A 22,347-nucleotide genomic window follows, 5' to 3' on the forward strand; every position below is an offset into this window, starting at 1 on the left:
ATTTTAATTTTTATTAAAATTTTTAATAAACATTAAAATTAAATAAATATTTTATTATCTATAAATAAATATTTAATTTATTTAAATAGAAAAAGAAAATCAACTTATTTTATTTTTAAATTAAACATTCTGTAAAAAATATTTTTAAATGTATTTTTCATTTTTTTCTTTTTTAAATAAATGTAACATTTTGTATTAAACAAAATGTAGAATTTAAGAAATATATAAAATACAATATTATTTACATTTTTTAAAAATATGTCTGAATAATTTTAATTCTTGTGTGAAATAAAAACCTATTTGTTCGTCATGTCTCCAGATGTGAACTACAGATTAAAAACAGATTAACTTGGTTTGTTCTTTCAGTTTTTGGTTTGTTTATGTTTCTGTTAAATAGAGGAACATGTAAAATAGAGGCTGTAAAAACTGAAACCTGCTGCAGTTATGTTCAAGAAGATCCCACGAATTTTATTTAGCTCCACATATTGGAGGGACACGAATCCAGTTTTTAGGATGAAAAGATCAGAAATGTTTCTTTCAGGATGGCATGAAAAAATCAGATTTGGATCACATTTGCCTGCTGTGTAAATTGTTGATAAATTACAAGTTAATAAATATAAAATGTTTAGTGTCTTAAGTCAGAGGCTTTTCAGAATTATTGTAACACTGACTACTACAGGAGATCCTTCCTGCTTACAGCCATGAGCTTCTACAGCTGATAATGAGTTACATGAAGAATTACTTTTACTTTTATTAATAAATTATTTTTAACTTAGTACATTTAGAAAATAACAAACGTAAATCAAATCAAAGTTAAAATGTTTTTAAAGGGCCAGCAGCTGATGGCAGAATAATTTCTTTTTCTGTTTTCAAAGGAATAAAATGATGAATACTCCATCAGTATTAATTAATTTACTGAATCATTTTTGGGTTCAGTTTGATTTTTAAATAGATGCCAGATAATTTTCAGTAGATTTTCTGTTAAAATGAAAAAATGTTAATAAATACAACTAAGAACTAATTAAGCATTTTATTTCCAGTTCACAGTAAACCAATTTAACACATGAGAAAACGTCTTTTCAATTTTCCATCAACGCGCATGCGCAGAGTTCTCCTCCTGCGGCTTGCCGTAGTAATGCGAATGTCATCTGAATGAGAATGACTTATCTCAGACTGGTAACTATGCTGAACATTATTCTACATGTTTTCCAGCTGTTATCCGTATCAGTAATCTGTATTTCGCAGTTTTTTATTGTTTGAGGGTTTAGTGAAGATCTGCGTAGGTTTTGTCCGCGTCGGTCTTTAGCATGTTGCTATCTGCTTTCGCTAACACTTCGGTTAAACAGGCCGATATGAAAAAAAAACGAGTGTTTGACATTTTAACTTGTCTCTTATTCTCGTCGTTGTGTTTTATGTTTGAATGATTATATGTATTTTTTCTTAAATAAAAACGCTACGGACTGTTCGGACTCATCTCTGCGTGTTGCTGTCATGTCGCAGTTTGTCCGCCAGGCGTCGCTGTTCGCCGCGGCTCCGGGGTTAACGGCTCTGATGAGCGGCTCGGTTCTGGCTGCCAGCGAGGGGAAGAAGAAGAACTCCCAGGCCGATCTGAGCATCGACGAGGTGACGTCATCAGCAACTGGGTTTGGGTTGTTTTGAGTTATTTTCAACTCAGATTTGTTATAGAAACACTAAACAACTAGATAGTTGTTAAAATCATACATTAGTTACCAAGGAAACCATACATCTGAAACATAGTCTGTTTTTGCTGGTTGCTCCAGTTGCCGTCTCTGTACACCAGACCCGAGTCGACGCCGGCGCCGCTGGAGCCGGAGGCGGGCCAGCTGGAGCAGAGCGTGGCGTCGATGAGGAAATGGGCCACGCCGTACACCGACAGCTGTCAGGTGGGTGAGGCACGGTGGTGGCAGCAGCATGCTGTGGGGAGGTTGTTCCAAAGCAGCGACATGCAAGCAGAAGGGAAGGTAGAAAACATTCGGATTTTATGTGCATCACATAAAATCTGAATAAAACAGAAATGTGTCTTTGATTATTTGGTTACTGAAAATTCATAATACATTTTAATTATTGCTGTTTTGGTTGTTTTATATATTTAAATGTTTTCCAGTTCCAGTGACAAATGTTATCTAGAAATTAAAGGATTGTTTTTATCTTTGAGTGGGCATATTTGCATTAATATAATATTATTATTGTATTTGTATTACTAGGTTAGTTGAAAATTGTTTCAAAAATAACAGTATTACCATTTATTGCAATAACATGTGGAACAATTTATTGTCCAGAATAATTAGTTTTCACAACAGAACTTCAATAAACTCTTGGATCTCCTGCAGGAAGCAGTTCAGCTTCTGATTCATTTTCATCTGGATGTGTCATAAACCCAGATTAACTCAGCTGTTATTTTCCCATCAAGCAGTTTTACTTCCTGCTGTATTAGTTTAATAATTAGCCTTTAATATAAAGTTTAACGGGTTTTTATTGTTTTGTTTTTGCAGCAAAATGTCCGACTGGCAGCAGAGAAAGCTGAGGTAAATTCAGACTGATCACCAATTCATTAACCGCTTAGACAGAAGAAAATGTAAGATTATTTAAATGTTTCAGTGATAATTTTATGAATATCTATATAGACACAGAAAACTGGCAATATCTTTAGTGTAACTCACTTTTATAATATAATTAGTTGTTTAGCTGAGAACAGAAGCAGAGATGTGAAAAACTATTTTCCTCTTTACAAATGTTTACTGGTTTTGCTTTTTTTTGTTTCTTAAAAACTTTTATCATTAAGTAATTTTTTTATATCAAGAAGTTGACATAATTTTCACTTTGCTGGTTAATTTTTTTCATTACAGTTTTTTCAGTGATGAATCAGTTTCTCTGTTTTAACAACCTGCATTTGATGGACTTTTAGTTTTTAACTGTTTATGTGAATTATTCTTAGGGTAAATTCTGATGTTATAATAATTAAAAAATAAATAAATAAAGCTGTTGTTAAAATTAAATCCATTTTTTCTTGGTGTTTGTATCACAGCAGGTGTACAGAACGGCGGAGCCGACCTTGAACGCATCGTTATCGACCATCAGAGGTGAGCAGAACAAGATGGCTGCCACAAACTGACCTGCAGAATATTCCTGTCAGCAGTTTTCTGTTTATTTCTGACTAATTTATAAACAGCTGACAGATCATTAACATTAAAAATATTAGAAAATCAGATATTTGTGCAGAAGCTGTTTATCAAAAAGCAACGTTTTATTTAAAAGAAACAAGTTTATCTTTTTCACTTTGGAAGTGAAATGGTGATTACATAAAAAATTTAATAAAATTTGTTATCATCGTCTTTTAAAATAAATAAAATGATGAATATTTCCTTAGTGTTAATTTACAGAATAATATTTGGGATTCAGGTTGATTAAACATTTTAAAAGTTAAATAATAATCCAGAGAAAATAGACACTGAAATACAAAAAGAAATAAAAATTTGTAAACTTTAAATCAAACGAAACAAAATAATTTGATGCCTATTCAAACCAGTAATTAATAAACATCAATAAAATATACACAAAATCTTAATTTAAAAAATAAATGAATAACAAAATTCTGACAAAAATAAATACAACAAAATAATATGTAATAAAATAAGATTAAGACTGAAACTGCATTCAGAAATGCAAAATAAATGTAAAAAGACAAAGAAAGAAAAAACAAAACTCAAATTAATTATAGTAGGAATTAAAAACAAAAAACTCCGGCCCGGTTGTTGTTGGATTCTGTCATATTCCTGGTTCTGGTTCTGACTCTGATCCTGGTTCTGGTTCCCTCAGAAACGTACCGGTTCCTCAGCGACCCGCCTCCGGACCTCTATCCCAGCGCCGCCGCCATCAGTTTCTCCGGGTTCCTGGGACTCTACCTGGCCAGAGGTACCGTCTGTGTTCCGGACATCAGAGCGGACCGGGTCGAACTGGACCGGGTCGGTCTCACATGTTGTGTTGCTCCTCCAGGCTCCCGGCTGAAGCGCTTGGCGTTTCCTGCGGGCCTCATGGCGCTCAGCGCCTCCATGTTTTACCCCCAGCAGGCCGCCGCCCTGGCCAAGGTGAGCAGCCCACCCAGATCTGGTTCTGGTTCTGGTTCTGGTTTGCTTTCAGGCTTTAGATCATTTGCTTTGTCTCCTCTGACTCTGGGTTTTTCTGAAAGAACTGGACCGGGTTCTGGTTCTGACCCAGTTAAACCAGTTGGGCCCTCTGGTATTAAACCAGGTTTGGGTCATGTTAGTTGGTTCTGGATGGTTCTTGTTTTTATGTTGCATTCATAGATTCAGCCTGAACAAAGATGGCGTCCGTTTGACCTTTGAACCTCATTTTGACATCAGATGATTTCTAAACTCTTTCTTTCATTTCCTCATCTCTCTGCTAAACTCCAGGAGGTTTACTGGTTCCATCACCTTCCTGCTGGATTTTTCCAGGTTTTTAAATGGGAGGATCATGGAGATAAAATATTTCCTTTGATGTTTAGCTCAGGAAGCAGCCGCCCGGTTCTGCTTCTCTTCATGTTGTTGAACTTTTAATAGCTGATTTATTTCCTGGCTTCGGGTCCATTTGGGTGAAAAGGTTCCAGGCGGCGCCGCCTTCCTGCCGTTTGGACTCGTTTCCTCCAGGACTCGGTTTGTTTCCTGGAGGAAGCTGGAGCTGTGAATAAAGTTTCCGCCGCAGCTCGGTGTGTTTTAATCCCAGAGTTTCCTTTTGGCTCGGTGTGAGAAACACGCCGACCCGTCGGACCGGAGCCTCAACAGAACCTGGAAGTGATGCAGGAATCTCTGAAAGGAGCAGAAAGTCCCAGATGGTTTGAGTTAATATTCTGAGATGATGTGAAACTTTATTCAAGTAAATTTTCAAGTAAATTCAAATTATTAGTTTGCTTTGACTTTAATGAACAACCAACCAGCAAACAAATGCATGAAAAAATAACATTTGAACTGTTTAGAAAACCTTTTCACATTTTCCTTGTGACTCATGGTGGAATGTAGCTGCTTAGCATTAGCTTCCACTAAATGCCATGTTGGTATAGCTCTTAACGTTATCAAATTAATGTTTATAATTAGTGCAGCTAAACTTTAGCTAGCAGTGCCCACCACTGTTTATCATTATTATTATTATTTTATTCTAATTCTGCCCCATTGGTTTTTTCACTGTGAGCATTTCGGCTCTTGTGAGAAAAAGTTCGGACTCAACTGATGGAGATTTTTTTTCTGGATTCTGTTATTATAACTAAATTATGATTCTGAATTTTATTGTCATTTATTTTCCATTTTCACCAGTTGAGTCGAGACCAGGTGCTCACCTGGACTCGGCAGGGCCGCGTTGCCATGGAAACTCTGTGGAAAGATCCCCCGTTGAGCAAGAAAAAGGTCAGTCTGGAAAAAGTAGCATGATTGTAACTTCTGTTGACTCCGCCTAACCTCACTGTGACGTGTTCGAACTGTTAATCCTTTAATTTCAGAACATTTCTACATGTGAAAGATGATTTTTTTAGTTTAGTGATGGTAAATATTGATCTGTTTGTGTTTGAGGCGGTGAAACCCAGGAAGTCAGAGGAAGCAGAGAGCAGCGACAGAAACGGCTGATCAGCTGCAGGTGGCAGAAACCCGATCACACGATCAAACCGGCGCTCTGAAGGACGGCGGCCGTTCCAGGAAGCAGTTTGTGTTACTTTGGCTGAAATTTGCTTCTTGGAAACGGTTCTTCCTCCTCCGCCCTTCATCGTTTTGTCTCTCCTGTGATCTGAACACCCGGTGGCGCCGCGGCTTCAGACCGGCGCTAACATGAACACTGAGTTCTCTGGATCGTCTCCTCTTCCTGGTATCAGGGAATCATCTGCAGTTCTGTGTTTCCTCGCTGGTTCTGTCAAACCAAACAGCTTCTCTGTTTTTCTGTCCCTCCTGCAGCACACCTCACTGCCGTCTCACACCTCCTGTTGTTTTACAGTTAAATAATCTTCACATTATGAATCAAAACCTGTAAAATGTAGAAAATAAGAGTTAAATATGGGTTAAAACTGTCTCCAAAATTCAAGGAATTAGCCAACTAATCATGAACTTTTATGTCTTTAATTGTTTTAATGAAATTAAATCACTAATCCAGAAAATGAGTTATGGATGCAACCCAACTTTAGATGATTAAAATACTTATTATGATGCTTTCTGTGAGTTTATCCATCGTAAATGTTATTAAATAGATGTTTATGCATGGCTACATGTTCTCACTAAATGTCAGTAAATATGTTATTTAATTATTTTGTGAGTTTTCTGATCTTTTCAGTTTTTTTCACACTGTAAACCTTTTCCTGCTGTTACAGAAAATATTTTAATTTAATTTAATTGGTTGGATTCAAATATTTAAGCATAATATTTTTACCAAAAAATTAAAAAAACGCACATTTTGTGTAATTTAGATTTAATTTAACTGACATGTTGATATCTGGTGAATGAATCTCCAGCGCCACCTTGAGGTCTGGGATGAAACAGAGAAATTAGGGACTGATTAATCAGAAGGGTGTAAATAATATTTTTATTTAAATGTGACAGAAGAATAGGACAAACTTCTTGGTTGAACGGAAATTATTTTAAAATATTCAAGTTTCTCTGTTTTTATCGAACATTTTCAACGTTTCTGTCCAGGATGTCAGAAATTAAACCTGAAACGTTTCATTGAACTGAATCAGGATTTTTTTTTTCACTTTCAGACTTTAATAAAATAAAACGTCTCAGTCAGAAATATTAAATGACATGCAGATGGAGAGAAAAAATAGCTCAATTTAAAGATGGAAGCCAAATAATTTTACATATTTATCGGTTCAGATCAGAACCAGGACGGTTCGGCTGTTTGCTCGATGTTTGCTGGACTTCCTGCAGCATCCAGTCAGTTCAGAAGGCCGGAGGTAAAATGATGATTTATTATCGCCTTAAATCTCATCAACCACCGTCAGTCTGTCATGATAATAATGTAATACTTATTACACTCTAAAAATAAGTTGTACTGTTTCTAATTTGTCACAATAATTACAAACTGTATTATGTTTATTATTTTAAGAGTACTGTTTAATCCTGCGTGTCCAGATCTTATTCCTTCTTTTTTAACCTTACTGAGTTTTTCCAGGGTGACTAAAGAGACTTTGTTGAGTCATTACTGCTCCTTTATTGATTCTGAACTAAAAGCAGTTACAGCTGGTTAAGATTAGACAGAATAACATATTTGTAAACTAAATGAAGTAAAATACACTCAGAATCACAACGTTGACACATTTTTCTCTATTTAGAAGCTGAAGCTGTAAAAACGAGCTCCGGTTTGAGCGGAGAAAAGCCGAGCCGATGGGACGGTTTGCGGTTCCTCCTCTTCGGTTGCGGCCCAGCGGTCACTCCTCGGCCGGAGTCGCCATCTTGACCAGGCTGTCCTTGTCGAACCTGAAGAGCCTCCAGCCCTCCTCCTGGGACAGATCCTCGGCGCCGCGCCGCTTGTAGAACTGGACCGACGGCTCGTTGTTCTCCGCCACCACGAACATCATGCCGGTGCAGCGCGTCTTCATGGCCAGCTGGACGACATGAGGTTTAAAACATTTTAATTTCCTCCACTGGCTCCCACATGTAAAGTATTTATTCTCAGGAACATTTAGGGAACCATCTGGAGGCCGATTAAAGGAACTGAACCAGTTTCGTGTTTCCTTACGTCACTGAGGTGCCGCAGGATTCCTGAACCGATGCCGAGCCCTAAACGGAAGAGACGAAGTTTAAAACTTTTTTTATTTGGGGAAGCGGAGGAACAGAAACTGATCCACCTCGGTGGTTTTCTTACCTCTGCACTTGTCCATCACGTAAAACTCCTCCAGGTACAGCTGCTTGCCCACCCAGGGGTCATAGGTGAAGTAGTACATGGCAAAGCCCACCACGCTCGGCTCTGCAGAGAGAAAGGGGGTTTTGTTTTTGTCTGGGTGTCCAAAATGTGTCCTGGGGGCCGTTTGTGGCCCCTGACCACAATAAAAAAAAGACTGCGCAAACTTTGTTTTCCAGCTCAAGTTTTTGTATCTACAATAAGAAAATAATCTGAGAGAAATCTTCACTTTATCAGCCTCGTATTTCTTGACTTATTGTAAACAAACATCCAGTCATTTTTTTAACTCAGCAGCAGATTTTGGTGCAACCAATCAGGAAACTGCTGAAAAAAGCAGGAAGTTTTCCAGAGAAGCAGCGATCCACATCCCATATCTAAACGGTCGGATACAGTCAACATTACCACATCTTTGCTGGTTTTGTTTTATTAAATTATTGCATTTTGTTTGTAGTTGGAGGGAAAAAAAAGGTTTTTCTAAAATCAATACAAAAATATTTCTGTTTGTGGCCATCAATCTTTTTCCACTCGATGTTTTTTGGCTCCCATGGCAACGGTTTGGTTTAATTAGATCTGCTGATGGAGAAACACGGTTTTATTTCTGTATTTATGCATTTTAAATGAGTTTTCCACCTGACCCGTCCCCTGATGAGCGACCGCATGCTCGCTGTGCGGGTGGAAATGTTTTCCTCTCTTGTTCTGCAGTGGTTGACCTTTGACCCCCTTCTCCTGTGTTTTATGTGGAAACATCCCGGCTCTCATTTCAGGCTTATCTTTGCTGCTACTGCTGAGTTTTTTCTGCAGATTGTTTCACGTCCAAGGCTGAACACCTGCAGCCCTGAGTTGGCTCTGCTCCCTGGAAGCCATAACTGCTGGACGTAAACAGGAAGCAGAGCCGCTGACGGATGAACCCAGCTGGAGGGAAACTGGAGCAGCTCATCAGGAACATGAAACCAGTAAACTGACTGGTTTCTCTCCACTGGTTCGTACCGTCGCTGCTGTTCTCTCCTGGAGTTTCAGCGATGATGCAGTGGTAAAACGGCGTTTCACCGAACCCATCCTCGAGGAGATCTGGAAGAAACGTTTTAACCAAACCATGAAGAAGAGCGGCGATGACTTGCAGAAACATCCAGACTAAAAGGAGAACCAGACGCTCACCCTTTTCCGTCAGCGTGACCTGGCTCTCCATCTCTTCATATTTTGCAAGTTCCTGAAATGACAGGAAAGATTTAGTTGGGTGACATTAACAGTGAAAGCTAGCTTAACTGTAACAGAGTGACTGCTAGCAGCGTCTCACAATCAGGTTTAAACACCAGAGATTAGACTTGTCACATTGACTCAATGATTGTTATCAAAGCTGCAACATTTGTTTCATTTTCAGCTGCTGAAAATGAGTCAAACCAACCGAACTCTTTGAAAAACATGTACTCCTGCTCGCCTGTGGGGGCGCTGCACCCAGAACCACTGAAGGAAACGACATGGAAACCTCTGAAGAAGACACCTTCTTCACAAAATATAAAAAGAAAATGGAGTGGCATCAGATTTTAGCATTTGTAGGATTTCTCTTTTTTCTTTGGTAAAAAACCACGAGTCATTTCTCCTGCTAGCACTAGCCTAGCATGTTTGTTTTGGTGGTATTCACCCAGAATGCCCTGCGCTGTAATCCACCGCCTGTTTTTGAGCCGTTTCCGGTTTGCTTAGAGTTCACATATGCGCTCAAACTGAACCAGAGTTCATTATTTTAGGTTTCATCACAAATTCTTCCCTTACATTCAATTTTTTATTTTTGCAATGTTTTTAAAAACAAACTAAAATCTCATTCAGTCTCACTTAGACTTCTTTGATATTGTTTAACTACATTAAAACAAGTTTCATATTTTATTTTTTCAACATTTATCAAATGTATTTTTATTTCTGTTTACCATTTGTGGTTTCTGATGTGTTACTAATCTGATGAACTTACTTTCTGGATTTCTCACCACACAACTGCAGTTCCACAACTCACATCCTTTATAATCATATTTAGTAAGTTTATTAATGTCCGGCTGTCTTCAGCTCTAAAACTCCTCAAAGCTCGTTATGTTCCACTGTTTATATAAAATGTCGTGAGATTAGATTGCAAAGTTCTCATATTTTGCAGACATGGTTGTGATATGAAGTCAGATTTGTCCTTTTTGTCAGGTCAGCAGTCACACAGCTCGGAGTCGGGGTCAGCCTGGTAACAACATAAGCTCGGCGACAGACAGACTGACCATATTTGGAGAACCGGAAGTCAGAACTGTTGCGTATCGGGGATCTGACCTCATTCTATGTCATCCTCCACCAATCGACGTCAGTTTTATTTTTCACCTTCAAAAACATTCAAATTTAAGAGGAAACGTCTGTTTATGTCCTACCTTCACCAGTCGTAATATATCGGACACGTCTTTGGGCTCAGCTTTTCGTAATTTATACTCCATTTTCTTCTTTTACTCTTTTTTCCTTTCGTTAGAAGACCTCTGTATGTGAAGTGGAAGATCAGGTGCTTCTTCATTCGCTTCGCAGTGGCTTTTCCCCCACAGTCAGCCTCTGGTCAGGACCTGTTCGTCGACGTAGGCTCATCCAGCTCTCGGTGGCCCCTCACTGGGTCGCTGTCGGTCAACTGCTCTGCCTTTGTTTACGCCGGGTGCTTTATACCCGGCTCGCGCTCGACTACTATTGGTCAGCTGACTAAGTTCTAAGATCTCTGACGAATCAGCGACCACCTCTCTGGATTCAGGGTTCTGTTCGTCCAATCAGCATAAAGAAGGGCTGAAGATTGGATTTTTGTTTTGATTCTATAACATACAATCTTTAAACATATTTTATTCTTCAATTAAAACATTAAAAATCTGCTTAAAGCGTATTTACATTGGATTATTCTAATTTATTTACTACAAAAATGAATACATAGCTTGAAAAATATGTTTTTAGTGTCTTCAAATGTTATTAAATTGTAATGAAACGGCCCTCTGGAGTGACACAAGTTGTTACTGGCCACAGAGGGAAGAAAAAGAATTTTCCATCCCTCCCATAAGGGTAACCATGAGGGTTTGACTGTAACGATACACCCAGGTCACACAGCAAGGGTTTTGATAATTCATGAATACAATAGACGGTTAGAAGTTAATGTGTAACCAGACGTTGGTGTTTCCTGTAACTCTTCTGATTTTATCTGTCACTGGTTGTTCCTCTAAATCTATTTGAATCACAGAGTTGAAACTCTTTAAAGTGACAAAAACAACTGGTGGACCAAATTAGAACGAGCTGATTAAGATAGATCTGAACTGGATCCCTTATAAAGGTCTTTTATGGATATTTTCTCCCAAATAGGATGAGATTCCAGTACAGAGTCAGAATTTCATAAAAAATAACTAACATACTAAAAGTATGAAAAGTTTGTTTCACACTTTTAATACTTACTTTGGTAACACTTTATTTGAAGGGGGGTGAATAAGACTGTCATGACACTTTCATAAACATAACATAACACGTCATGAACATCAATAAGTCTTCATGAATATTTATGACTGTTGTCATAAAGCGTCATTCGGTAAATTATGACACTTTTAATACAAAGTTGACATTATTCAAAATGTCTTTGTTATGACAACTTGACATTAACCAAGAAATCATTACTGATATAAATTTGTTATAAAAGTATTACTGATTGCACTTTAAAAGTTAGGTAACTTTATGTTATTAAAGGTAAAGTTTAAACAGTAATGATTTCCTGGTTAATGTCAAGCTGTCATAACAAAGACATTTTGAATAATGTCAACTTTGTATTAAAAGTGTCATAATTTACCGAATGACGCTTTATGACAACAGTCATAAATATTCATGAAGGCTTATTCATGTTCATGACAGGTGTTATGTCATGTTCATGAAAGTGTCATGACAGTCTTATTCACCCCCCTTCAAATAAAGTGTTACCCATACTTTTCACACCTGCTTAAAGGTTATTATTTTCAAAAGGTCCTTAATCCAATAAATGAGACTCACTGGGACACATATTCTAGTTTATTGAATATGATTGATACTGAAATCAACGATGCATTTAAAGTTCAGAAACCTGTTTAGTTCACAATGAGTTTCCTATGTTATTTAAGACTATGTTCCTTTAGAAATAGAAATATCCATTATTGTCCCACAGTGGGTTATAGAAAACAACAGACTGTGCAGTCATTGCAAGTTAAAATAGCATTTTCTCTTTAGATTCAAATTAATGTGGAATTGTTCAAAGAGCTGCAGGAATATTAGTTGAAATGATAAAATCTCTGCAGATACCAAAAGGGATGTAAACACACTGATTTTGTTGGGAGCAGTGATGGTTCTACAGTCTAACAGGTGCTGAGGAGGAAGAATCTGATAATGTGACAGACAATGTGCATTTAGGATGCAGCAGTGTGAAGGAGCTCTGCAGCTCAGCAGCAGCTTCATGCATGAGATGAAGACAATGTCCATCAGTGTTTTAGCTACTGTAGCCACAGTAACAGTTTTTAAAATATTACAAATATCTGCTTGATTAGTGGAATGAAATTAAGTGAATAAACATATTTCATATTATCATATTTTTCAAGAGTCGTTTATTTTCTAAAGTTATTTTTGATATTTAAAATGAGGCTGGTAGTAGGAATCACTAAAGAGAATATCTGTTAAAGCATAAAAATAGAGAATACTGAACGTATAATGCAGGTAAATAGACGAAGCAAAACGTGGGTTAGCTCGCTAGAGGTGCCTGGCAGACTTTACTGAGGGCACATAAACCACAAACCCATCGCTGCGCAGCGGCGCGTCATTGCGTCAGTTTAAGGTGAACGTGATGACGTACGAACCTGGAAGCAGATGTTTTTTTTGTTCACTGTTCGGAATCGCAGCGTCCTCCAGAGAAAGTCTGTCATTTCTGTCCTGTTTGTGTTCTGTTCGTCGCTTAGTCCGGACCCAGAAAGCGGTTCCGCTGTGAGCTCAGACCCCATCATGCTCTCACCGAGGTTGGTGCCGTTTTTAACCTGGTTTTAACGCTTCCGCTGCGGATTTCTAACTAATTCACAGGGCAGAGTGACTCTCTGGCCTGATTGGAGCATAATAAACTGGATGTAACTCAGATTATTTATCTAATTTCTGGGTTTAATGATGACACATTTCTGTGAAGAAGAAGTCAGTAAAGTCTGGGCGGAGGTGTTCATAAAGAAGGTGTGTGTGTCTGTCTCTTCATACCGACACCAGAACCGAGCCCAGCAGTTCAAACAAACCACAAGTTATTCTGCTTTCAGAAACTTTCGGTCCATAAAATAACTACTCACATTTTTCTACTCCCTCCCTGCTGGTGTCTGCAGAGGACTTTTTTTTTACACTTCAATGAAACAAATTTAACTTCAGCAAATACAAAATGTAGTTTTGAGGAGGGTGAATCTGTGAGTTAAGTTAATGTTTGTATTTTTCCTGTTTCTCCAGGTTCCTGTCTCTGAGCCGTGCTGCCTCCCTGACCTGCAGGTCGCTCTGCTCGGCTGCAGCATCCAGACAAGGCCAGGCCCCCGACATGGCCGAGGGTGAGACTGCAAACACGGATCCTTCTTATAGATCAGATTTTCCAAACAATTGGTGAAATTGTTGCTTTGTAAACTATAAACAGTAAAAGTTATCGCCGCTGTGTTTTATACTTCAGAACTGATTTTAGGTTGATAAAATTGTACATTTTAAGCATCAATTTACATTTGTTGACCATCATTGATTGCAAACTATCAAATTTTCACATAAATAAAACAATTTCAAAACAATTGACTATTTTAATAAAACTGCACTTGTATTTACATGAAGTAAATAGACAAAAACTATATACATTTTTAAATGCATGATATAATTAAGTGAATAACAAAATAAATGTTGAAATAATTACGTTAAATTATATTTTATGTGAGAACTTTTCACATTTCTCTATTAAAAAATGATTCCATATTTGCTTTTCTCCATAATTTACTCTCATTAAATTGATTCTAGCATCTGATTGGTTTTGCTTCACACTGACTTAACAGCAGACCAATCAGCTCATCTTTACCAGAATAAGCCCCGCCCACTGAGTCTAACGTTAAAGCCTGAATATCAATTAATGATTTACAGCAACACAAAAGTGTATTAAATATTATTAATGGTAATAACAATATAATCAATCATAATAATATAATGAATAACATGCTTTAAACTTATTTATTTGTTCATTTACATATTTAATAAATCAGTTAAATAAGTAAATATTTGTAAATACTGAATTATTCTATATATTTCTAGCTTTATTCTACAGATCAAATAAATTCTCTAACATTTCCCTCCATCCCTACTGAGATGAAGTAAAAATTAATTTTAGTTGTTTTTAGTTTCTGCTCTTTAGATGTTTAATGAGTTTTTATCTTGTTTTCTTTTCTGCAGGAAATCGACTTTTACACGTTTCAAATGGTAAATTTAAACCAATCCTAACTACCTGAACCGCATAAGTTTAATTCAAGTCGCTTTAATTTTACTCTTAATTCCTCCTGCTTGTTTTTATTCCATTTTTCTGAAACTCGTCTGATTTCAGGGCTGCTTTTTAACCACGGCGTCTCTTTAGTTCCTCTTTCTGCAGCGTTTTAACCTGTTTTTCTCCTTCCTCTCTGTAGTTTGTAGTTTCTTCTTGTTTGGCTGGTTTAGTGGAGAAACAGTGAAATCTTCCTCAGTCCTTCACTCCTCCTCATCGTCGCTCTGGGAAACATAAATCTGATTGTTTTCTCTTGTTTCAGTGCGGAACAGGCTGAGGGAAATAGTTGGAGCTTCAACAAACTGGAGGTAAATAATTTGAGTTATTTCAGAGATCCAGTTTTAACTGCTTGATACTGAAATCTGCTTTTCTTTAAGATAATTCTGTTTTATTTTTCCTAAAAACACATTAAGGAGTAAAAATGTGCTGCAAGCAGCAACATTTATCTGATTTTACAAGAGTCAATAAAAGCTACATGTTGCTATTTGATGCTTTTATGGAAAATATATTATATTCTTTTTTTGTTGTTTCTTTTGTCTTAGGTTTTTATAGTATTGCCAAAAATATATAATTAATATGTTTTTTTTTGTTTCTGTTGTTTAAGAAACTAAATATTTAAAAATGTGGATTCAAATTATTTAGATTAGATGTAAAAATACGTTGGAGTTTTTACAGCTGATGCAATTAAGAGAAAATTCACATGAAACTTTCTGTATAATTATTAGTAATTATTTTCTCTGCCTGTCTCAGTTCGTCTTTTCATTTTTCTTAATGAATGAAAAGTTGCGCCCTGTCTTCTGTTTCTCCGTCGTCATAGCGACCACCAGCAGGCCATGGCGGAGCGCGTGTCCCTGGCGTCCATGTTGGCCAGGTCTCAGAGCGAGCTTCCCGCCAAGCGGATGAAGGACAGCTTCCTGGAGGTTCACCTGCCTCTGGGCTCGGAGCCGGAGCTCCGGGAGAAATACCTGACCAACCACAACACCGTCAGGTAACGCAGCGCCCAGCCCCCACTTCCTGCTGTTCCCCCTCTGACCTCTGACCTCTGTGACTCTGATCAGGTTTGGGAGGATCCTGGAGGACCTGGACAGCCTGGCAGGTAAAAATAAACAATAATAATAAATATTAAATATTTCCTTTGATCAGAGACGCTGAAACGTTTCCTCCTCTTCCTCAGTCCTCATTTCTTACTCCCACACCTACAACCCGGCCCTGAAGCGCTCGCCGCTCTCCATCGTCACGGCGCTGGTGGATAAGATCGGTACGAGTCGGCGGTACCGCCTGAGACTCTGCTGGTTCTGTCGGGTCGGGTTCTGACGTTTGGTTTTCATGTTGCAGACATGAGGCAGCACGTCATCTACCCCGACTGCGACATCAAGTTCACGGGTCAGGTGACCTGGGTCGGGAGGTCGTCCATCGAGGCCAAGATGCACATGTCACAGGTGAACGCCGACCGACCCGGTTCTGGTCTGGTTCTGGTCCGGTTCTGGTCCGGTTCTGATCCGGTTCTGATCCGGTTCTGGTCCGGTTCTGATCCGGTTCTGGTCCGGTTCTGATCCGGTTCTGATCCGGTTCTGGTCCGGTTCTGATCCGGTTCTGATCCGGTTCTGATCCGGTTCTGATCCGGTTCTCCAGGCTTCTTTTTTAAACTTTTGACTGCTTTTCTGGGCTCTGACTCTAATACACTCTGTGGTGTATTAGAGCAGACAGAAAAAATGAGTAAATTTCTACCAGAAAATCTCAGAAATTGTCTAAAAAAAAAATGTGGAAAGTCAAAACATTTTCCAGAAAACAGTCAGGATTAGAAATTTTATTTCCAGCAACTTTTCAACTCAAAAATTTTCACTTTTTCTGAGATTAAAAGATTTTTTATCTTTCTTTCTAGAAAATTTACAAATTGTCCAATTCAGAAATTTTCCTGTTTCTTGGTGACAATTCCTGAGATTAATGTCAAAATTTAGAATTTTTTTTCCCCTGCAAATTTTGACTTTTTCAACTGAATGTTTTTGGGGAAATTTACTCCTGTTTTGTTTTTATATGCATCTACGATGGCCCTAATACGGCGTGGTAGAATCCTGAAGGACAAAAAGGTTTGATGGTTGTTAGAAAGTGTAAGACGTTGTTTCTCCTCCTGCAGTACCGGGACGGAGCCTACACCCCGGTTCTGGACGCTACGTTTGTCATGGTGGCCCGAGATCCGGGCAACAAGAGGTACCAACCCAACAGCTGCTGTCCTTCCAATATACACACTAAACCTCTTAAAACTGTTGATAAAGCTCAGAAGTGTCAAATTCCTGTTACTTTTAGCACAGTCAGCATCTTTAGCTTTTCTTATGCCATTTGCTTTTTATCAATTTCAACCAATCTGGATAATGCAGATCATCATGGGGTCACTGTAATCTTATAAAGTCTTAAATTTAGCATTTAAAATTAAATACGTTAATCTAAGGTCTTAAAGTTTAGTGTGGCAGGTTTATTTATCCTGTAATTTTGTTCCTATCAGGAAACATTTGAGTCATTCTCAGACATTTTCATTGCGTTCTCACTTCTTCCAAATTTTCAGCCACTCAAACCAACAAACGTCCATTCTTTTTTTTTACAAAGTTTTTAAAAATAATCTCTAAATTTCAGTTTTTTGTAGCTAATTTTTGACTTTTCAAACAAAAAAAAGTTGTTTTTCTAGAAAGCTTCTGAAAATAATCCCAAAATGTCATTTTTTTCCAGCTAATTGTCGACCCTTCAGACTCAGAAAGTCTCAAACTTTCCCCTGAAAACCTCCAAGATTAAACCCAAAATTTCAAAGTTTTTTTTCCCAGCAAAAAAAAACATTTTCTACGTCTTAAAAGAAAAGTATAAATCTTCCCCTAATCCAGCTGATTGGTTTTTCTGTTTCCTGTTTCCAGAGCAGCGTTTGTGAATCCGCTGGCGCCTGAAGGTCCGGAGGAAGAGAAACTCCTGCAGGAAGGAGAAGGTGTGAATCCCTCAGGTGACGTCCTGACCGGCAGGACCAACTCTCACCCCGCTCTCCTTCTGTCCAGCTAATAAATCCCGTCGTGTGGAGTTGAGCACGGCGTCGCTGCTGAAAGTCGCTCCCACAAACGAAGAGCGGAAAATCATCCATGATCTGTTCCTCAACACCCTCGATGCAAAGTAGGACCAGAAGTTTCTCTCCTGACTTTATTTTGAACATTTTATCTTTATTTTATTTGTCCTTCACGCCGTTTATGTCCGGTTTCAGCACAGTTAGTTTCCGCAGCAGAATTTTGCCTCCCAACTCCGTCTGGATGGAAGACGCTAAGCTGAAGGGCCTGGAGATCTGCCACCCTCAGGTGAGACACAACGCATGAACAACGGGTGGGAAAAAGGTTTATTTTAAAAAACACACTTTGTTTTTTTCTCAGTGTCTATCATGAATTCAGACAAAATTCTTCCCGTCATAGAACATGCAATGTTACCCAAACTATTTTATTTGCTAAATGCCAGAAAAATGAGGGAGATTTCTAAAAAATTTTCTCAAATTATGATGTTTAATTTTATATTTCTCTGATTTTTGGAAGCATTTAGAGCGGGGTGTCCAAACGTTTTACTACATGGACCAAAACTAAAATCCACAAATGTTTATTTTATTATTATTACCTACTCAACAATAAATTCAGCATGAACTATTTTAATTAAACAAATAATCTGAATTTTTTGTAGATCCAAAACTTCAAATAATTTTTCCTTGTTAAAGAATCCAGTTTTTTTTTTTTCATTTCTCAGCAGTAAAAACAAGATTTATTCCAGTTTTTATTTGAAAAAGTTGTTTTTAGCCAACTTTTAAAAACAGCAATCAAAAGCAGATTTGGCTGCATCAGGCACTTTAGAGAATAAGTCAATGAGTAGATGTGGTCCTGGTTGCCATGGCAACAGTCGGAAAGCTTTATTTAATTGTGGTAAGGGGACCGCAAAAAATGAGTCCAGGGGCCACAAATGGCCCCCGTCCCCCACTTTGAACACCCTTTGAGAGAATAGAGATAATCCTGAGTTAAAGCTTGAGAGGTTTAGTCTGGATTAGCTTGTGGTCTCTTGGTCTCCAGCTGTTTGTGTTTTGGTCCCGAGCAGCAGAGGAACATCTTCAACAGGATTTTCGGAGGTTTCCTCATGAGGAAAGCCTACGAGTTGGGCTGGGCCAACGCCTGCTCCTTCGGGTGAGAGAAGGACTGAAATCAGACCCGAGAACGAGCGAGTTCAGGCCTGACGCTCTGCTCTCTGTGCTGCAGAGGATGTCGGCCCAGTCTGGTGGCCGTGGATGATATTCTGTTCCAGAAACCCGTGGAGATCGGATCGCTGCTGATGCTCTCATCGCAGGTCAGACACACGACTCTGAAGAGTTTTTACAGCTGAGGATCCAGATCAGTCCTGGATTTCTACCCGTTAAAAACTTAACGAGGTTGTTGATTAAATCTGCATTTAAATGAGATCCATTAATATTAACAGCAAGAAAAGCATGAAAACAAGGACTTCTCATTTTTAGGTCAACATTGCAAAAACACAAAATATTACCAATTTTTTTTTTCTTAGTTTTTAATATTAGTATCTTAGTTCACTTGAAATGAGATAAAACTAAGTTACAAGTAATGTTTCATCAAGATGTAGAAGTTAATAATTCCTTAAAATTGCTGAAGAAATATTAGTTCAACTGGCAGATTATTTAGTTTATAGCAAGACATTTTCCCATGTTTAATTAAAATAATCTCCCAGTGGAACTAGAACTTTTTCAACAATATTAAGGAAATATTGACCTAAAAAAATCTCCTACATCTTGATGAAATGTTATTGTAAGTTTTCATACTTTCAGCACTAGAAACAAGACAAAACTACTTTAAGATTTTGTGGTTTTGCAGTGCAGAACCTCCAACCGTCTTTCATTAAACATTAAAAACTACATTTATGTTTTATGAACTCTTGTACACGGTGTCTTTACCTTCTTGTTATGGCCGTTGATTCGGGTCATAAAAGTCGTGTCCAGATTTAAACACCTTATTATCGGCCATCATGGTAAAGCATAATTGTACGTTTCTTGCATATTTTCCACAGGATTGGTGAAAAACGTTGGGTATGTGTTGCTAACTCCCACCTGCAGGTGGCGATGTTTCCTACTGCTGCTACAGATCTGCCTCAGTTTGGCTTGATGTGAAGTTAAAGTTCCTCTTCAATATGATTAGCAACAAAAACTGAGTTATTTAAGTTCCTCAAAGAATAAAAATTTGTGTACATTTTTTTCTCATTATTCTTCTATTTGCAGATTTTGGAATAGATTTGAAAACAACTTATATCAGTGATTTCATTGCAGAAAGTCATTAAATCAATCAGGAAATCTTTATAAATGAGTCATAATTTGTTTTTGTTCCTGTGTTTCAGGTCTGTTACACCCAGGGGAAGTACATCCAGGTCAGAGTTCACAGCGAGGTGTTTGACCCACTGACCCAGCAGCACAGTACCACCAACATCTTCCACTACACCTTCGCTTCGGACCGCGATGTTCCCAGCGTCGTTCCCCGGACGTATGGAGGTGAGCCGGTTCTGGTTCTGGTTCTACCGGCCGCTTCGCCACGGATCTGACTGGAGTTTGTTTGTTTTCCAGAGTCGATGCTCTACCTGGACGGGAAAAGACACTTTAACCAAACCCTGGAGTCCTGATGGGTCGGAAACGAGCCGCAGCAACAAACCGCAGGAAGCTTTCATGTCGAACAACGAATTAAATTAAAATACTTCATGCCAAAGTTTTACAAACGTTTACGCTTTTCCTTGGTATTTTTTATAAACCAAAACATTTAGCGGTTGGAGCGTCTGACCTCATAACTATCATGAATCATCTACATACTGTTGCATTTATTATGTTAAACTGACATGTTTACGCACAGATCTCTGTACTCTGTTTCTGCCTCTGTAGCACGAGATTTAATGCAAAGAATAAATTTATATTTAGCTCAATTACAGTCGTTCCTGTTTTTATTCTCATCTTAACAGCCGTTTCTTTACTTCAGATTTTTAAAATCACATTATTGGGACATTTCTGCAAAATTAAAACTAAGCTGTCATTTAGTTTTATTTTTCATTAATTTTTCCTTTCAATCTTTTTACTTTTGATTGGTAGTTTATGACTTTTCTCCACGCAGGTTGTTTTGTACTTTTTCATCAACAAGATCAGGATCTGCATCTCTGGAGCTACAAGTGGCTCTTTTGCTTACTTCAGATAAATGATCAAATATTGCCCCTTTTGATTTGTTTTATTTGTCACTCCTCGGTGCCCACATTTAAAGAAAACGCTGCCCAATAAACATGGCCTAAAACTAAAATGGAGTTTTAGGGCCATTGTAGGGAGAAAAAAATAAAAGTAAATTTCCAGGAAGAAAAAAATCATAAGTTTTGTGACTAATATCAGAAATTTTCTGGTAAAAACATGGAAATTTTTGAGCCACAAAAGTTGAAAATTTGCTAGAAAAAATCTTTTTAATTTTGAGATGCATTTCACATATTTTGTAGAGAAAGTTGGAAATTTTCTGAGCTCATAATGGTGACAGTTTTTGACATTTGGAAAATTTCTCACTTTCAAAATTTGCATGGTTTTTTCCTAGAATATTTCTGAAACTGAGAGAACTTCTGATCTCAGACAAGTTACAATATTTTCTCGACCATTTCTAAGAAATGTATTCTTAGTGTTTACAGTGGCCCAAATAAACCGGTCGTATGGAGCTGCCACTTTTCAGAACTCAAGAAAAACACAACCAAAGCTTGTTCTGGTCTATTCTACTTATTAAACGTCAAATTTCTTGTTTTATCCATTTATGTAGATTTAAGTCGTGGATGTGAAGACAAACATCCACGACAAAATACAGGTGCTGGTCATAAAATTAGAATATTGTGATAAAGTTCATTATTTTCCATAATGTCATGATAAAAATTAAATTGTCATATATTTTAGATTCATTGCACACCAACTGAAATATTTCAGGTCTTTTATTGTTTTAATTTTGATGATTTTGGCAAACAGCTCATGAAAACCCAAAATCCCTGTCTCAAAAAATTAGAATATTATGAAAAGGTTCTCTGAACGAGCAATAAAAATAATCATCTGAATCAACAAAGTAACTCTAAACACCTGAAAAAGATTCCTGAGGCCTTTAAAAACTCCCAGCCTGGTTCATTACTCAAAACCGCAATCATGGGTCAGATTGCTGACCTGACTGCTGTCCAGAAGGCCATCATTGACGTCCTCAAGCAAGAGGGTGAGAAACAGAAAGAAATTTCTGAACGAATCGGCTGTTTGCAGAGTGTTATATCAAGGCACCTCAGTGGGAAGTCAGTAGGAAGGAAAAAGTGTGGCAGAAAACGCTGCACAACGAGAAGAGGTGACCGGACCCTGAGGAAGATTGTGGAGAAGGGCCGATTCCAGACCTTGGGGGAAGCAGTGGACTGAGTCTGGAGTAGAAACATCCAGAGCCACTGTGCACAGGCGTGTGCAGGAAATGGGCTACAGGTGCCGCATTCCCCAGGTCAAAGGTCAAGCCACTTTTGAACCAGAAACAGCGGCAGAAGCGCCTGACCTGGGCTACAGAGAAGCAGCACTTTGGACCACTGTTGTTCAGTGGTCCAAAGTACTTTTTTCGGATGATCAAAGTGCCAGACTCTGGAGGAAGACTGGGGAGAAGGAAATGCCAAAATGCCAGAAGTCCAGTGTCAAGTACCCACAGTCAGTGATGGTCTGGGTGCCATGTCAGCTGCTGGTGTTGGTCCACTGGGTTTTATCAAGGGCAGGATCAATGCAGCAGCTATCAGAAGATTTTGGAGCACTTCATGCTTCCATCTGCTGAAAAGTTTTATGGAGATGAACATTTAATTTGGTCTGGAATCGGCCCTTCTCCACAATCTTCCTCAGGGTCCGGTCA

General features: G+C 38.2%; 3 protein-coding genes across 4 annotated transcripts; 2 read left to right on the forward strand and 1 right to left on the reverse strand.

Moving 5' to 3' along the window:
* Nucleotides 1-1,096: 1,096 nt before the first annotated feature.
* Nucleotides 1,097-6,301, forward strand: LOC106928407 (MICOS complex subunit MIC26). The gene is made up of 9 exons (XM_015004660.2): nucleotides 1,097-1,176; nucleotides 1,501-1,623; nucleotides 1,782-1,904; nucleotides 2,514-2,546; nucleotides 3,047-3,101; nucleotides 3,838-3,933; nucleotides 4,015-4,106; nucleotides 5,328-5,417; nucleotides 5,580-6,301. Exons 1-9 carry the CDS (start codon nucleotides 1,153-1,155, stop codon nucleotides 5,631-5,633), a joined length of 690 nt encoding a protein of 229 aa, XP_014860146.2. The 5' UTR covers nucleotides 1,097-1,152; the 3' UTR covers nucleotides 5,634-6,301.
* Nucleotides 6,302-7,179: 878 nt separating this feature from the next.
* On the reverse strand, nucleotides 7,180-10,564 carry LOC106928408 (diamine acetyltransferase 1). The gene is made up of 6 exons (XM_015004661.2): nucleotides 10,287-10,564; nucleotides 9,049-9,100; nucleotides 8,881-8,961; nucleotides 7,858-7,959; nucleotides 7,732-7,772; nucleotides 7,180-7,597 (listed from the first exon to the last, which is right to left on the reverse strand). The coding sequence occupies exons 1-6, from the start codon at nucleotides 10,347-10,349 to the stop codon at nucleotides 7,421-7,423; spliced, it is 516 nt and encodes a 171-aa protein (XP_014860147.1). The 5' UTR covers nucleotides 10,350-10,564; the 3' UTR covers nucleotides 7,180-7,420.
* A 2,163-nt stretch (nucleotides 10,565-12,727) lies between these two features.
* acot9.1 (acyl-CoA thioesterase 9, tandem duplicate 1) lies at nucleotides 12,728-20,392 on the forward strand. Of its 2 annotated transcripts, XM_015004656.2 has the most exons (16): nucleotides 12,728-12,902; nucleotides 13,366-13,460; nucleotides 14,335-14,361; nucleotides 14,682-14,727; nucleotides 15,237-15,407; nucleotides 15,478-15,515; nucleotides 15,594-15,677; nucleotides 15,755-15,858; nucleotides 16,554-16,627; nucleotides 17,320-17,387; nucleotides 17,455-17,566; nucleotides 17,655-17,745; nucleotides 18,521-18,606; nucleotides 18,679-18,766; nucleotides 19,820-19,970; nucleotides 20,043-20,392. In XM_015004656.2, the coding sequence occupies exons 1-16, from the start codon at nucleotides 12,757-12,759 to the stop codon at nucleotides 20,096-20,098; spliced, it is 1,437 nt and encodes a 478-aa protein (XP_014860142.2). In that variant the 5' UTR covers nucleotides 12,728-12,756; the 3' UTR covers nucleotides 20,099-20,392. The 2 variants fall into 2 exon arrangements, with proteins under 2 accessions (XP_014860142.2, XP_014860144.2); XM_015004658.2 differs by lacking the exon at nucleotides 14,335-14,361.
* Nucleotides 20,393-22,347: the final 1,955 nt, after the last annotated feature.

This window comes from Poecilia mexicana, unplaced genomic scaffold, assembly GCF_051168715.1.
Source record: "Poecilia mexicana isolate PSO_F unplaced genomic scaffold, ASM5116871v1 scaffold_15, whole genome shotgun sequence".
NCBI classification, from domain to species: domain Eukaryota; kingdom Metazoa; phylum Chordata; class Actinopteri; order Cyprinodontiformes; family Poeciliidae; genus Poecilia; species Poecilia mexicana.